Source organism: Ips typographus, linkage group LG6 (genome assembly GCF_016097725.1).
Source record: "Ips typographus isolate SLU linkage group LG6, UJ_Ityp_2.0, whole genome shotgun sequence".
Classification (NCBI taxonomy): domain Eukaryota; kingdom Metazoa; phylum Arthropoda; class Insecta; order Coleoptera; family Curculionidae; genus Ips; species Ips typographus.
The window spans coordinates 1,323,325-1,340,338 of NC_138427.1; the positions used below are offsets into that span (position 1 = coordinate 1,323,325).

At 33.4% G+C, this 17,014-nt stretch overlaps 2 protein-coding genes across 8 annotated transcripts in view; one reads left to right on the forward strand and one right to left on the reverse strand.

Annotated features, from left to right (window-relative positions):
- Nucleotides 1-221: 221 nt before the first annotated feature.
- On the forward strand, nt 222-6,984 carry Hsl (hormone-sensitive lipase). Of its 2 annotated transcripts, none has more exons than XM_081982143.1 (10): nt 222-787; nt 838-1,021; nt 1,076-1,154; nt 1,212-1,493; nt 2,855-3,163; nt 3,223-3,432; nt 4,112-4,435; nt 6,073-6,371; nt 6,427-6,552; nt 6,607-6,984. In XM_081982143.1, the coding sequence occupies exons 1-10, from the start codon at nt 411-413 to the stop codon at nt 6,700-6,702; spliced, it is 2,286 nt and encodes a 761-aa protein (XP_081838269.1). In that variant the 5' UTR covers nt 222-410; the 3' UTR covers nt 6,703-6,984. The 2 variants fall into 2 exon arrangements, with proteins under 2 accessions (XP_081838269.1, XP_081838270.1); XM_081982144.1 differs by having other exon boundaries at nt 224-787; nt 4,112-4,372.
- A 1,354-nt stretch (nt 6,985-8,338) lies between these two features.
- Nucleotides 8,339-17,014, reverse strand: part of zfh1 (Zn finger homeodomain 1) — a 200,471-nt gene continuing 191,795 nt past the window's right edge. For 5 of the 6 annotated variants that reach the window (XM_081982135.1, XM_081982136.1, XM_081982138.1 and 2 more), the window contains 3 exons: nt 12,799-12,939; nt 10,821-12,672; nt 8,339-10,758 (listed from right to left, as the gene is read on the reverse strand). In XM_081982135.1, coding sequence (XP_081838261.1) covers nt 10,565-10,758; nt 10,821-12,672; nt 12,799-12,939 — 2,187 coding nt within the window. In that variant the 3' untranslated portion in view covers nt 8,339-10,564. Of the gene's footprint in view, nt 10,776-10,820; nt 12,673-12,798; nt 12,940-17,014 lie in introns of all 6 variants that reach the window. The other variant, XM_081982137.1, reaches the window with a different exon arrangement.

Here is a 17,014-nt window from a genome sequence, read left to right on the forward strand (position 1 = left end):
TACTTCCTTTCTTCTTTTCACTGCAAACTTATTTGTAAAGGACAATAAGCCAAGTGGCAGGGCATCAGATAGATAATAAAAAGAAGGAACAATTTATTTGTTAAAACTAATTTTAACATTAAAAGCGGCTTGCCTTGTCCCATTATCACGTGATACATGTATATGTCCTTTAAGGTATAAGTTTATGCAAAAGTCAATGTTGTCATTTTGATATGTCACTTTTCACATTTGAGTCATTTCAGAAATGTTATAATAATATAAACAAACAATTTTCTCCTGTTTTTGCCAATTAATTAAAGTTAATTTTAGCACTTTTACAAAATTACATATTTTATCAACCGTGGACTTCGAATACTGAAGTCCGGCCCAAATGTTGCTATAATAATTATTAGTAACTTGAGGTCTTCACGATGACGGACACTGAAAACCCAAATAATAGCAATGTATCAACTGAAGACACTGAAGAATCCCTAATTGATAGTACCAAAGTTTTGAAAGAATTCTGCAGTACTAATGCAGAATTTTTCGCCAAGGATAGTAGTGAAAATGGTCAGCGGCTCTATATATCATTTTTGGCTATTATCGATGCTGTGGATATGTTGCTGCCCAGAGTTTTAGAAGTCAACAAAAGAGTAAAAGAATTTGACTTTGATGAATGTACTCCAGGCAATGGATATAGGAGCTATGTTAACGTTGTCAAGCTTGCTGTAAAATATGCTATAGATCTGAATCAAAAAGTTTTATATAAGAGAAGCAGTTTGTTGTTTAGGAAAAATGTTTTAACAAAGTAAGACTGTGGATCATTTAGACATTTTTATTGTATAATTAATTTTCCAGGGAGATAGAATCCTGTTCACATCTTTTATCAAGTTTAGAAGTATGTTTCAAGCACTTACAAACTATTTTATCTTGGAGTACATCTGGAAATTTGTTTGTGGAGGATCGTCCCTTGGAAGAGCTGGTTTCTGTTTGTCAGGATATAAATCAATATTGTTTTTATGGTAGATCTTTAGGGTTTCAAGTAATACTAATTGAATTAAGTCTTAAACTCATCATTACTTGATGTTGTTTTCAGTTTTGTGATTCTTTAAAGAATGTTTTGCAGTTCATTGCATTGTCCATGGCTATATTCTCAGAGGCCTACTACAGTCAAGGTTAGTATTCATATTTGAAATCATCAATGCAAGAGTATAGGAGAGGAAATGTTTTAGGTTCAATACTGTCAAAGGCAACTAATTCATTTTTGACTACAACTAAATATATAACAGATCCAGAGCAAAGAGCTAAAAGGATAGTCAATATTTCGCAAAGTGCAGATGTTGACTTTTGTAAAGCATTTTGGTTTTTGTCTGAAAGTGAATTGATGAGTCAACTGCCTTCAGTGGTGTCTCCAACTGTTGCTGTATGTAAAGTTATTGTTATTGCCCCAGAACCATTAACATTGACTGTTGATGGAAAAGAAATTGAGATTCCTGTGCCTAGTTCTCATATAGGTAAGTGGTTTTGAATTTACTAAATAAATCATACTAATCACTATTATGTGATAGTTAATGTAATGATGTTTAACAAGAACAAATACTCTAAACTTTGTCAGATACATTTAATTGCATATACATTTTTAAAGGGGTCCTCTAGAGGGGTAGACTGCCAATAGTTTTTTGTACACCAAAATGCCTTTTTGCATACAAAACACCTTGAAATGCCTATAAAATACCTCACAATGCTTCATTATTGCTCAAAATGCCTTAAAACTGCCTAAAATGCCTCATATTACCTTGAAATACCTCGAAATGCCTTTAAATTATTTAAACTGCCTCAGAATGCCTTGAAATGTTTACCTACACATTTGTGGCATTCTTAAATTTAGTTATAAAGCCCCTGGTATTGGGACAATGATAAACCTTTATGAAATACACCCTTGAAATTTTTTTTTGGTCACATGGCACTTTTTAGGTCAGATTAATTAAGTAGCATGTCTGCTTTGACAATTTGTACATGACATTTTGCCCCTAGGACTAATGACTATCCAAATTTTTAAAGCCAACAGCTTGAAATTTATTTTTGTAAAAGTCACGTGACAGTTTTTAGGTTAGGTTAGGTGACAACATAAAGTTTTTTCCAAATTTTTGACACTTGATTTGACCATGTGCCCAAAGCTTAAACTTGATTTTCTAAGGTCAGGTGACTGTTTTTTCAAATTCTAACACCTAACATCATCACTTTATTATTACTAACTTTATATTACCTGTTTTCTGTATTAAATTAGTTTACTTGGGACACTGTGTAGCTGCGTGAATTTACATTCCGAGTTCGAGATCATTCGCGATTGAGGTTCTAAAACGAGACGCAGCAGAATGACTGGAAAAACTATATCAGTTACCCATGTTTATAGGACATTTTCTACTCGAATTCGTCTAAAGAACATGTAGTGAAATTTTGTCCTTACCTCGCAAGACACCCTGTATAAAAGTCAAAAATAAATACGAAAATCCAAAAAACAATGTTTTTAAATTTCTCAAAAGCTGAAAAAAAATTGAATTTCAATTTCAATAAGAAATTATCTACCATAATTAAGACTTTCCTTTAATTTAACCCACTTCAACTCAATTGCGGTTTTGAAGGTCCCCATTCATTTTTTTCTTGGATATTTGACTTATAATTTTGTTTCAATGTTGTTCAATGTCCCTCTATTTAGACATTAAACATCTTTTAAGAGAGAACGAAAGAGGTCATTTCGTCTTTAGGCATAGCTGTTCTGCAGTTTTCTCTTTAATTTTCGTCACTGACTAACTGCCTATATTTGAAAAAGTTTGGTTTTCACAAATGTTTCTACTCTTTTATTGTATTTTCCTAGGTCCTAAATCAGTACAAGTTCGCTTAATAAGTTACCATGTAAGGGAAGGCATGTTCGGGACGAAAAACAAAAGTCCAGTGGAACCGTGTTCAAAAGGTTTGATTGTTCATTGTCACGGAGGAGGTTTTGTGGCACAGTCTTCCAAATCCCACGAAGGATATCTCAGAGATTGGGCAAAACGTCTTAACGTACCAATACTGAGCATAGATTATAGCTTAGCGCCGGAAGCACCCTTTCCAAGAGCGTTAGAAGAAGTATACTACGCCTATTGTTGGGCATTAAAAAACCACAAGTTTTTAGGGAGTTCAGGTAGAAAAATTAGGATAAAGGCTGGTATAAATATTGAAGTTATGTGCTTTTGATTTTAGGTGAAAAAATTCTGGCTGTAGGGGATTCAGCGGGAGCAAATCTTTTGTTATGCACCACTTTAAAGTGCATAGATACTGGCGTACCTACACCACATGGCATATTTGCAGCTTATGCCCCTACTTTGATTAAATTTGCTCCGTCTCCCGCAAGATTGTTGTGTATGATGGATCCTTTACTTCCTTTTGGATTTCTTATGAGATGTTTAAAAGGTAAAAATTATTGATTTTTATTTGTTTTTAAGTATTTTACACTATTGAGTATATTGAGTGTGTTGCTAGTAGTAAAACTATTACCGGTAAAGTAAATATTTTACTTTACCAGGAATATTTTACGTGTAAAACAGTGATTTTCTCACTGTAAGTGAGTTTTACAATCGATTTTGTTCCTGATTGTCCTTCAAACTGGCAGTTCAAACTTTGATACCCTTCTTCTCCCTGACTGTACCAAATTTTTAGGTTATTGGATAGGAGATAAATTGAGAATTTCAAAAATGTGCTTAAAACAGTAATTTTCTCCCTCCAAGTGGGTTTTAAAGGTGACTTTGTCCCTGATTGTTTATTCAAACTGTTTTTCTGACAGTTCAAATTTTGATACCACTTTTCTCCCTGACTGTACCAAATTTTGTAGTATCATTTTCATCTTCATACTGATTATTTTGAGTGTGAGTTAAGAAAATTTTTATTTCAGACTGCCCTTAAAATTACGTAATAAAAAAATTATGAAAATGGCCCATTGTTTCTAAAATAAATGGAACTTAGACACTCATAAAATACCTTATTTTGATATAAAAGCTTCAGTGGTTATTTGGTCGTTTCAACAGTTCGTCTATTATCTACAACACGTATTTGTTCAGGTATACGTTTCTTACATTGGAACATCTTATTTTAGCATATGCGTGTCCTCCAGATAGCCAAGTATCAAACACGCTTGACTTGTACAATTCGGATACGGAAAGTTTCGAAGAAATAACAGAATCTGATCTGGAAGAGCTTCAAGCGCATAAATCGCCAGTGTCTGAGGCATCCGATACGCTGACTTGCGGCTCTTTGAACTCGAACATGGATGAGCTAAATGATAAGGATGTGACGTCTGCAGAGATCGAGAAAAGTCAAAAGTACATGGCTGATATAGTACACAAATATGTACTAGGTAGGGATTACTTGGGATCACTATTTTCCAGCTCATACAATAATTTCTGGGGTAATAAAGGAGGTATGTTTGGTTGCTTGCTCTAATTGAGTGACCTGTGGCTGACGCTTATGTATTTTTTGGCTAATCTGAAGCTTTATTCGTATATTTTGAACCTTTAATAATTAGGCTTGACAAGAAACAATAAGTGAATGACTAACTGTACGTTACAAAAGTTAAAAGTAAAATCGAACTAGAATCTCGTACACACATAAAATATCTCATTATTTTTCTTTAAAGTAGACAATCTATTGGCGTTTCAAGATAAGAGGTACTTCCTCTGGTGATCAATTCTGAAAACTGTTTCGGGCGTTCCAGCTGTCATTTGTCTGTTTGTTTACGTTGATTTTTGGTTAGGAATTTAGCACTTGGTTTCATTAATATGAAGTGACAGTGTCATATTATTTATAATGTTAGGTTTGGAACGTGTTTTAATTTGAAACGCCAATAAACTGTAATGTTTGGCAATCGCGCTATTGCATCTTTTTTTGGTTTTGTTAAATATTTGCAAACTTTTTATGTGATTTTAGTTTTATTGATTTCTTCATGTTCAGCCTTATACTGAAACATCGTCGACTTTAATATTGAAATCTTGAAATCAGATAAATTGCCCACTATTTTAGTTTCATTGAAACTATCCATCAAACCTCACCTTTATGTCATTTTTTTTGCATTTCAACTGAAATGATGTCAATGTGCTTACAGCATTAGGTTAATTGTATTTTATTTTCTTTAGTCAACGTTGAAAACTGCACTTTCAATGTAACTTTAAAGTTGTTTAAAACGTAATAATTTGATATGTAAATTGTAAAACGGGATGACGTAACAATGCAATAGATAATAGATGTTTTGACAGATATTACAAAGAAAGTAAACATCACATCCAAAACGTGCATAAGGAATATTGGAAGCAAGTTAAAATTAAAAATGAATAAGAAAAAATGTAGTTGATGTACAGGGTGAGTCAACGATATAGTTCATTATCTCATTAGTTTCGAGAAATTCAAAATAAATGGTAAATACAAAAGTTTTAGAGAGTATTGAGATGCAGAGTTTGAAATTACTTTTGGGTATACAATTTGGTTCATAAAGGCGTGGCAGATAATATATTAGTTTTTTAAGTAGAAACCCCTATTTTATGAAATATGAAATTTTATAACTTTTTTGTCAATAATCATATACCTAAACCTAAAGTTTTTCTAATATTTCATCTTTTTCACAAAAATATTAGTTTTTACTATGATGGAAAATTGTCTGTATCACCATTCGTTCTAAAGCTGGAAGACTCATATTTGGTGCGAAAGTTCTACAGGGATGACAAAAAAGATGTATGTATAAGAGCTCAGATTTAGCCGGATAATTTTTGTGCTTGTCTTAGAACACTTTCTTTTTGGTGTAACTGCACGAGACCTGTTAGGTAGCGTAGCTCGAGTGATTTTGCCAAACAGGTCGAGTTTTGTACCATAAAGAAAGTATGAGAAGACAAGCGGAAAAATTATCCTGTTAAAAATCTGAGCTCGAATGGTATTTGATAAGACAATTCGAAAATTTTTTAGATTAGTCAAACTATAAGCCACCCTGTAGATAAACAAAAAACTTTAGTAGAACAGAAAGTAAGAGAATTTCTTGGGACCTACCGGCATTATTTTTTTCTTTTTTAGAGTCAGACACAGATACTGAAGGAACAAAAATCTCGCAGGTATCGGAACCCGAAAGCTGTTCGTCTTCATCGACGGTAGAGAGTAGTTCCATTCCGACCAGATTGTACGGTTTCGTATCCTCAATTAAGGGTCATTTTAGTAAAATGCTCGGAGATCGCGGACAGGAAAAAGTCCTAGAAACCGACAATTCGAACCGACTTTGGGACGAGCTGTGCATTCCTGTGCCAAACAATCCGTATATGAGTCCATACCGTGCTACTGATGAAGCATTAAAAAAGTTCCCTCCTACTAAAATATTGGTTTGTTTTTAAAGTGTCGATTAATAGGATTTTGCAAGCAAATTAAATTTTTCAGACTGTTCAACTAGATCCCTGTTTAGACGATTGCGTGATGTTTGCGAAAAGACTCAAAGCGGTGGGGAACGACGTGACTCTAGACATTTTGGAAGGCCTACCCCATGGATTTTTGAATTTTTCTTTGGTATGTTACTAAATACACTTTTTAGATTCTTATATTATTCGATTTGACTTCAAGATATCCAAAGAAGCTCACGAAGGTTCAAAAGTGTGCATTGAACGAATGAAAGAGCTGCTAAACTTTAATAAAGATGAATTCCTACGATCAAAATAATATGATAAGAGTATTTATTAAGTTACAGTGGGCAAGGCACTAACAGAATACTCTTTGTAGCTCCAAAGTATTATTTATTATGCCCTGTGGAGTGAACCGGTTATAGTTGTGTTATTGTGATTCTATAAATTATAGTATTTTTATATTAGAAGCAATTGTTTATGTTTTAACTGTAATACTTGATAAAAGCTCTCTTTGAGTCGTTTATGGACTTAAAACCATCACACTATAAGGACTTATTACTGTTATATTTATTAAAATATATTGTTTACATAATATCTACCCGTGGATTTCAGTACATTTTTTAGTAGTGATGGGTAAATTACCGGTAAAGTAAATATTTTACTTTACAAATATAATTTGACCGGTAAATTACTGGCAAATTACAAAAACGTTTTTTAATTTTTGACAACAATTTTCTCCGTGACTGTATCAAATTTTGTAGTGTTTTTCAGGTTTTTGGATAGGAAATTTAATGAGGACTCCAAAAATGTGCTTAAAACAGTCGTTTTTTCACTCCCAGTGGGTTTTACAGGCAATTTTGTCTCTAACTCTCCTTTTAAACTGTGTTCAAATTTCAGACCACAATAATTTCTACTAATTTAAATATTTGTTGTACCAAACCAGTTTTTCCTAAATAACTCGAAAACGGTGAAAGTTACAAAAAAAATTTAAGAGACCAAAAATATCTCTAATCAACTCTTTAACCCAGCACCGTAAGTTTGCAGCGTCGTTTTTGCTTCTAGTATATAGGGTGTGCAAGAAAAGTATGGTGGTTCACTATTTTTCTCACCCTGTACGCAATTTTTTAGATAGAATTTTTTTATTCTACACCACTGGAAAGAGGAGCTCAAAACGGTTCTTTTGAATGGTTGAACCACCCTGAACTCTTTAAAATAACTGAGTTACAGGGTCTTCAATTTTCAAACCACAATTTCAACTGATTTGAAAATTTGTTGCATCAAACCAGTGTTTGCTAAATAAATCAAAAACGGTGAAGATTACGAAAAATTTGCAAAAGAGAAAAAATATTCCTAATTAACTTCTTAACTCAGTAACGTAAGTTTTTGCTTCCTGTATACAGCGTATGCATAAAAATTATGGTGATTGACTGTTTTTGGTCACCCTGTACCCAATTTTCAGATGTATAGAATTTTTTGTTCAGCACCACTGGAAAAAGGAGTTCAAGACGGTTAATTTGAGTGGTTCAACCTCCCTGAACTACCAAATATTTGAAAATTTGTTGCACCAAACCAATTTTTGCTAAATACGCCATCTATAAAACAAAATAGGTATTACTTTACATTGACCTGGCGTGAGAGAACCAACTAGATTCCTATCAAAAATTGTGTTAAGCTTTGCCTTTTCTACGTCAGACGGAGCTGAGGGCACTATTTTAGTATTTTCTTGTTAATTATTTAAAAAATAATGGTTTTAGCATTTTAAAAAAATGGTTTAGCATTTTAGAACTTAACACTAAATATAAAACAAATCAAACTAATTTAAACATTTGCATTATTGTTAATTTGTGACATCATCTTAGTTTACTTTGATTTTTCCTATAGATTTATTTATTCCTAGGAATATACTGAGTTTCCCTTGTTTCACGGTGACAATACGAAAATAAAAACCAAAATAATTTATTATATACTTTATTTGTAGAGATTAAAATACAATTTCTAATAACTTGCCAAGTTAGCTTTTTTACATTATACATCCCTTTTATCGTAATCACTGTCTTTACAAGTTCAACTAGAAAATACTTAAAACAAAATTATAATTACAAAAAAAAAAAATTTGAGGAACATCTTTACAAACAAAAAAAAACTATAATTCTAATTTTAAACACTTTTATTTACATCTGCTTTGGTAAAACTAGCCAATGAAAATCGCTGAACAAAATTATTATTAACACATAAAACGATTGTAACAAAAAAATACGCTATATAAGCAACAAAACTAAAAATATTAAAAAGAGTACAAAAATAAAAAGTGGTGTGATGTTAGTCTAAGGAAATGTAACTTTTTATATTACAAATTATTAAAATAAGTATCATAAATACAATTTAAATACATCAAACGGTCAAAGTAAAGCTTTTTATGTACACCAGAAAAATATATACAGAATGTTTTTTTTTTATTTCGGTAGGTTACACAACCTGTATAATATAAATTTTCAATATAATAATATACCTCTGCATATCTGAGACGTGTTTATATTTTCATTATATTAATAAATGCTATCGTAGATTAAAATTTTTAACATTAGCAGTCCTCTATTAATATTATAAACGACTATGTTATTGTCAAGAAACCTTATGTACGTACTTCACACACTGGAAATTATATAAACCCTATTAATACATAGGTACGCAATTTTGGAATGGTTCAAGTGCTATATAAATGTATATTTGCAAAACACTCTAAAATATAATTTTCCAACTATTTATAATAATCGAATGGGTAACTCAAATCACCGTCGTTTCATTGTTACAAATATTTTAGAGAGTACCTTACTTAAAACATCTATAAAACGTTATCATTATTATTATTAACAAATGGCACCATTGTTTTTCTTTGTATAGGTTAAGTGAAAAAATCTATTTGTTACTACGTATTGTCAATTAACACCTTTTAAATGCCGTTTATTGTACTGTTTGCAAAGTAAGGGCAAAATATTCGTAAATGGTAAAAATAATTTAAGCCGAAATGGTTAAAGTTTCCTAGAACTAAATTTCGATGTAATCCGAAACCCAATTTTGGTCAGCGATATTTTTTATACACTTTACGGGAGGGTTAGTATAATCGTTGATTTAACTCTTGGCACTTTAAATTTTAGCGTTATAATTAATAAATACATATCTACAATTAATAATATAATTCATTAGACATTTTGGTTGAATTCTTTGGCACATTTCATTTCAATCTAAAATAAAACTGATACTGTTGCACACGCAAAAAATATCGCACAAAAATATTGCACGAAACAAAAATACGAAAAATTGCCATGAGCGCCCCCTGCCTGCAATTACACCACCTAATGTAGTGGCGGAAGACCACGGATTTAATTATTAGTTCTGGTACATTAATGCCATTCTAACGAGTGAGTATTTTACAGGTACCAGAAAACTTATATACAAATTTTGGCAAAATATCTTAAATTAAATGTTTTGTTTTTTTCACGTTACTTAAAGATTTTTTTGAAACGTTGTTATATATTACTAAGTAGTTTTTCTAAATGGGGGGGATTTACGAGAAGGATTTTATCAACTTTTTCAAGTAAAATCTGTTGAGGTGAGGTGTCTCAGCAGTAAAATTTATTTTTACCAAAAACTGTATAACTAAACTGCAACATCTGTCTGACAAACACTGGTAATATTTAATTATACTCATTGGTAATTACATCTGAGTTGTAGCATGTATCAAAGTGAATATCACAGACTGAAATCATGGAAAAAACAACTTTTTGATCAAAATTTTGCTGAGACTCTACGTACTTATTTAGATACACTGGGGAGCACTGTAGAACAAACAAATCGAATACTAAAATGGTTTGTGGCCAATCACAATCCTTTATAAGTTCATTATAATTGCACAACCACTCAATTATGCAAAATCAACACCAATACAAGTCGCAAGCGTTAACGTTAGTATCATAATATAAAAATCTATTCACGTATCCATATGGCACGAATTCACAGCTTCAAAACGATACAGAGATTCTGGGTTGGAATCGTGATTTTGGCATTCGTTTCGAATTCCAACTATTTAAGCGAAAATCAGACATACACGCCAATCACAACAAGTACATTGTGGCACAAAGCGAACCTATTCTTACTATTTACAAATTATTGTAAAGTAATTATTCTCTGTAAGGCTTACAGTAAGAGTATCGATGGTTCATGTGTTGGCTGTAAGACCCTGAGTGGGAGAATTTTTTTAAGCACTTGCTGCATTGGAAAGGTTTTTCACCAGAATGCAGTCTTTTGTGTTCTGTCAAGTGATGTTTGTGCTTGAAGGCTTTAGGACACTCGTCGCATTTATGGGGACGTTGTCCTGTAAAAATATAAAGACTATTATATCAAAACCATAAGCGATTCGTCACACTATCAACTCACCAGAATGTTCGTATTTGTGCCTGGCCAAAGAACTCTGCTTTGAAAAGGCTTTATCACACTGATCACATTGGAATTGTCCTTCAACTTCTTGTTCTGACATGAGTCCTCCTGGACTTCTCATGCTCTTCAGCAATAGTTGTTGGACTTTGGCCCGTTTGCTCTGCATCGCTTCTTCGTCGGTGTGACCGCCATCTTGAGGTGAGTGAACAGAACTGGGACTTAAACTACTCATTCTACTGCTGATTAGTTGAGTGAGACCAGGAAGATCGTGAGCACCAAACTGGATGAGATGATCCATGGGCACCATTCCCATACCAGGAAAACCAGAAAGTTTGTGAGCGGGTTGAGCCAAAATTTGAGCCAATCGACTACTGCTATACTCTAGAGGTGACGGTGACTGTCTCATTCCTTCGGAAGAATTCGATCCTTGGAAGTGGTTTTGGAAGGCCATATATGGAGTGGGGCTTCTTGAAGATTTATGACTGAGATTCACTACTTCGTCGTGAGATTCGGAATGAGATACTGAATGAGGTCGTCTCGGGGAACAAGAAGGTGAGGTTTCATTAGATACGCTACCGCGTTTTAAAGACAAATCTAGAGGCTGTTCGCTTATATCTTGTTGTATAGTTGGGTGACTCAAATGAGTCGAAGGCACAGAGTATCGAGATCCTGACGCACCCGAAGGGCTGTAAGGGACTTGTATCACTCTACCCTCCCTTCGGTCTCTGGCTCGGGTATTTTGGAACCAAACCTGCACTACCCTAACTTGGAATCCAATACTGAGGGCAATTTTCTCAAGTTCCTCCCGTTTCGGTCTGGGATTCTCCTTGTACTTGTCTTTCAGTATCCGCAACTGTTCCTCTGAAATTAAAGAACGAACTCTAACTTTTCGACCATCTTCGTTTACGTGATCTGTTGTGGCATAGTTTTCAGAGTCCATTTCTTCCATATTATTGAAAGTTGAACTCCTTTCATAGTCTTGATCTTCAGTGCCACTTGTGTTCGAGTCAGATTTCGGAGTTAACGCATCTTCTAATTTTGCTGCAAGTCCTTCACTCTGAGACTCTTTGCCCTCAAGTTCTTCAACTCCATTATAATGCGGCAACTGCTCTTCTTCAGAGGAATGTTTGGAAGTTTCAATAACACCAGCCACTTTAGTTGAACTTTCTGCATCTACAGGTTCATGGTCATTGCGATCACCTTTGGTCATGTCTTCATCCATTACCAGTTCTCCACACTCTGAAGCATTTGACTTGGAAAAATTATCCAAATCTTCATGCTTCTCAGTGTCTGAAGCTGTAACGCTGATTTTATCTTCTTCAGGTTTACAGTAATTCTCCGGAATTGATTCGGAATGAGCTGAAGTGTCCATCATGGACATTCTTCCAGGACTTGAGCTGCGCTGTTGTTGATGCGCTTGTTGTTGCAACTGCTCCAGTATGTGACCCAGAGAATAAGGATTAATAGGATGCGTGGCGTTCAGAAGATTATGCGGATTCAAATAAAATGGAGTCATTGAAGGATTACCGCTCAAATGGGACTGGAATAAGGCAGCAGCAGCTTCCGGATACTTAGGCAGAATGGGCAGGTAAGGGGAATTATGATTGGGACTTCCGGAAATGTTGTTGTTTATGGGACTGGCCGAAGGCCTTTTGGTATTTTTCATGTTATGGTGAAGGTTCTTATCCATCAGGGGGTTGTTTAAAGTGCCTCGAGTTCTACCCAGCTTCAGATTCATTACCAGGCATTTCTTGGAGGTCATGTGACTAGAGTAAGAGCCCGAATGCGAGAAGCGTTTACCGCAGTTTCCGCATTCGAACGGTTTTTCTCCGCTGTGGATTCGGATGTGTTCCTGAAAACAAGAAATGTTTTTTTTTATAGCTTCAGTCTTTATTTTAGCTTAGTAATGTATAATTTTTTGAAACTTATAAATGTAGAGGATTTTCCATATTGATTGCGTTTACTAAACTTAACGTACCTTGAGGTGGTGCTTAAATTTGAAAGCTTTATCACATTCTGTACACTTGAACTTCCGGAGAACTGCACTCTCATCGTGACTAATCATGTGTCGTTGTAGCCTGTACACGTTGGCAAAAGTTTTATTGCAGACTTTGCAGGACTGTAACAAAATAAATATATTTAGAAACAAATCCATAATAAGGCAAGGTATAAAGTTTCAAAATTAACCGTACAGCTCTTAATCCTTTAAAAGTCAGGTGAATGGGATCCTGAACACTGAACTGTCAGTTACGCCTCGAGCAAGTTTTTGCCGGGTGAAATTAGGAAATTTTCCAGCGACAGCTTCGGAACAACAAAAACAAAGGTTTCCAAAGTGGGATAAGTAATTATTATAACAGGATTTAGGACACGGACGACGTAGGTGTAGGTAAAGCCGAATGGGTTGTAGAGCAAAAACTAATCACTCGAATTATTCCTCTGCTAATTTGTTCCTGTATACATAGATAAAGCTGTGCGTATGTGTGAATATGGATTGGAAGTTTCAAATTTAATATAAACAACGTGTCAGGAACCAGCAGGAGTAAAAGTGGTTTACAAAAAAAAAAGCCAAAGAGCACTTAAAAGAGGCGTGAACTGACTAATATGGCTGCTAAATTCATTTAAACATCTTGGGAGATTGGCGCCATCGGCTTGTAATTTAAACAGGCAGGAATGCGCGGTTTAAAATTACATTTAATGTAACCAGGCTCTAACATAGCCAAAGTTCTTTCTTTTCTACGTGTATAACGATTTCCTTAGTTGTAAGAAAATGTCGATTCCACATGAAGTGTGATAGCGGACGGAGCAATAGCTGACGACAGCAAAAGATCGATAGTATAGAAAATAAAATTTGGCTTTTATGATACGGACTATTAAGTAGCAGACTCGAAGCAACTCTTTCACACGGTCTTTGGTTACACATGTGGCATAATTTTTTCGTCTCTTGTTCTCCTGTAGAATCACTTGTCATCGTGTCGGAATATCTTTCCACGGTTAGCTTTTCCCGTCTGATAGATTAAATTGCTCGGTCCGGAGTGATATGTGTGCCGATGTGTCGGCACTTAAAATAGCTATAATAGACCGAATGAATTATGTGTTTTCGATTCGAAAAAGTCCGCTTTGATGCCGCGGAAAATCATCGACCAAACCCTTAAACCTGCTACAGGAGAACAAAAAAGTATCGCTCCCGAAATAGACGCACATCTACAAAGGCGTTTTGTTTTAAGAGTAAATAAAGAACTTTTATGCCTCGTTCTAAATTTGTCCCTCGCACCTGGACGGCGTTATGTGATTTCCACACAACACCTGGTAAATACAAGCATTAACCATTAAAATTTCTTAAAAGCAATCACATACAAAGTAACATTCGACATCGGCGACACCATAAACATATCAACATTTTTATTGGCTTCGAGTCATAGACTTTAATTATTAACGAGAGTGAACCCTACCATTTAGGTTAATGATGTTAATCAAATCGATTGGAGGGAATCTAACTGATGCTCAAGTCTGTTACGAATAGAAATGAGTATAGGAACGTTTATTGTTGACAAAACTATATGGGCTCTTTCAATTAATTGTTTGATTGCATTGTTATTATTAATAATATACATACCTTTTTAGTTGAAAATCATCAAGTGAAAACTTATACTATTAAATTCCAGTAAAAAAGATATTTTCAAAAAACTTTTATTATTAAAACTACTGCTTGTTACTTGGTTTTATACTTGCAATCATGGGGAAAGTTAAATAATAATGTTTATGTGTTTTCATTAATTTTATCATCCATATTCTTGTTACGTCTATTTAAGTGAGCGTTTTGTTTTCTTTAATGATTGGCTTTTAATGATGGCCAAAATGAGTTTGCTCTACATAGTGTCACAAATGTGTGCGAAAGATAAGATATAGTGAGTAAAACGTCAAAGTCAAATTTTCAAGTGCTTTTTGTGAGCTAATATACCTTTTGCTGTGTATTGGAATCCTTCGCACTTTTGACAATAGAGTTTTTACAATTTTTGACCCCAATAAATTGGAAAGAGCATAAAAAATACTACAAAATGATGCAAAGCTCTCCTCCTTAACTTCACGTTTACAAGAAAACTCGAAAAGTACATAAAAAATACGGAACATTGTTATCCACAAGTGAATTTTGCACGACAATTCACACAGAAATATAAAATAGGATCACAAGAACCCAACAAAATTTACGTCAAACTCAAGTTCAAAAACGAAAAAAAGTTGTATAGCAATCTTATACAGGGTGTCCTTAAAGTATGGAATAAATTCGATTTTTTTTTTATTTTTCATTTAGCCTACCTTTGGTTGATGTTCAGCTGTTTTCTAGAAAAATGAAGGTTAAAAAATTACATTTTTACATTTAAGAGTGTCATTGCTTCTAAGCAGATTGAGCAAAACCACTTGCATATGTTCCCATCTTAACTTTTTGAGTTGTACTGCAGGATAATATTGTCTTTGACTTTGGTAGGTCTACATTTTTTAAGTTAAAGCATTTTTGACAATTGTTGAAATTAAGTACAACAGGATGACAGATTGCAAAGGATAGAAATATGAAAGTATTGCTCTGTCTCAATCGAGTTAGGCACTATGATACTCCAAAATGAGAGAAAATCGTCTTTTAACAGAACATTTAGAATCAATAAATATTAACATAAGAGTAATCTTCATAAAAATACTTAGAACTCTCTGTAGAATTCATAAAGAGAACAAAACATTCTCATTTGAAAATATCAACTGGAAGGTCGTATTTCAGTTTCTAGACAAGGTATTTTTAAACAAAACAGCGTGATTTATCAAATACAGGGTGTTACAAATTCGAAGCATTAGCATTGCTATCTCAGAAACTATAGTTGATAGAGCTTTGGTTAAATGGAGGCAAAGTTGCGCATTTTATTGCTAAATAATTTGGTAAAAAAAAAATTCATTACTTCCGGAAATATCCGACCAAAACCGAAAAAGTCAAATTTCTATTTTATTTTTTTACCACTTTATTATTGATTATTTTGGAAAATCAATGGCACCTTCTGGAGGCACTTTTTTAGACATCATCAACTTGTCAAAAAACTATACCTAGTGTACTTAGGTACTTGTTTTTTTTTTAAATGCCTTTGGAATTCATATGTTGTCATAATGAGTAGATAATTTACATTGATATGATTTAAGATTTAGATTTTGCTCTTTTTAACACTAAAACTAAAGTTTAAGCGGTTTCAACTCAACCTCGAATTCAAACATGTGAGTATCTGAAAAATAAATAACTAACCAAAAACAATTTTTTTAAAATAAATGAAAAGTACTATAAGAAACTCTCTCTTTTTTTCGAAGATGTACCAATGTACCTAATTATTAAATTATATCAAGTTAAATTATCTACTTATTATGACAACATATCAATTTCAATTGCTTAATTTATTTAAAAAACTTAAAGTACCAAGTACGTAATACACTAGGTATAGTTTTCTGACAAGTGTGACACATTATTGGTTTCAGGAGATGTGTAGCTACTAGAAAACGAAATAAAAAGTTTAGGTTCGTATTTGAAAAATCGAAATTGATGATGGTATCTAAAAAACGAAATGTCGGAGCTGTTTTCTTGAAGAGGTAAAAAAATAAAATAGAAATTTGACTTTTTCGGTTTTTGTCGGATATCTCCGGAAGTAATGAAAATTTTTAGAATTTTTTTTTACCAAATTATTTAGCAATAAAATGCACAACTTTGCCTCCATTTAACTTAAGCTCTATCAACTATAGTTTCTGAGATAGCAATGCTAATGCATCGAATTTGTAACACCCTGTATAGAGATAGAGTAGTTTTGTGTTGAAAATGCCATTCAGATGTAGTAAAAAAGAAAAAGCCTTATATCGAGATTTCCAAAACTCCACTAGGGCCATTGTGAAAGTTCCATAAGGCTCTAAATGCTATTGAAAACCTTAAAAAGTGCTAGAATCCTTTACAAGTGTAACAGTAAAAAAATAAAATAATACTTAGTTAGTTTAAGTATAATGTGATGTTTTTAAATAAATAATAACACATTTCTTGCTATTTTTGTGATCGAAGATAACAGAATTTTGAAATTTGATAGAAAAATATTAAATTTGATTTTTAAACAAAAAATAATCCCACTCTGATGTTTAACAGTTAGATTTTAGAGTTAAAACTCTAGCTCTAAATCAGTTTT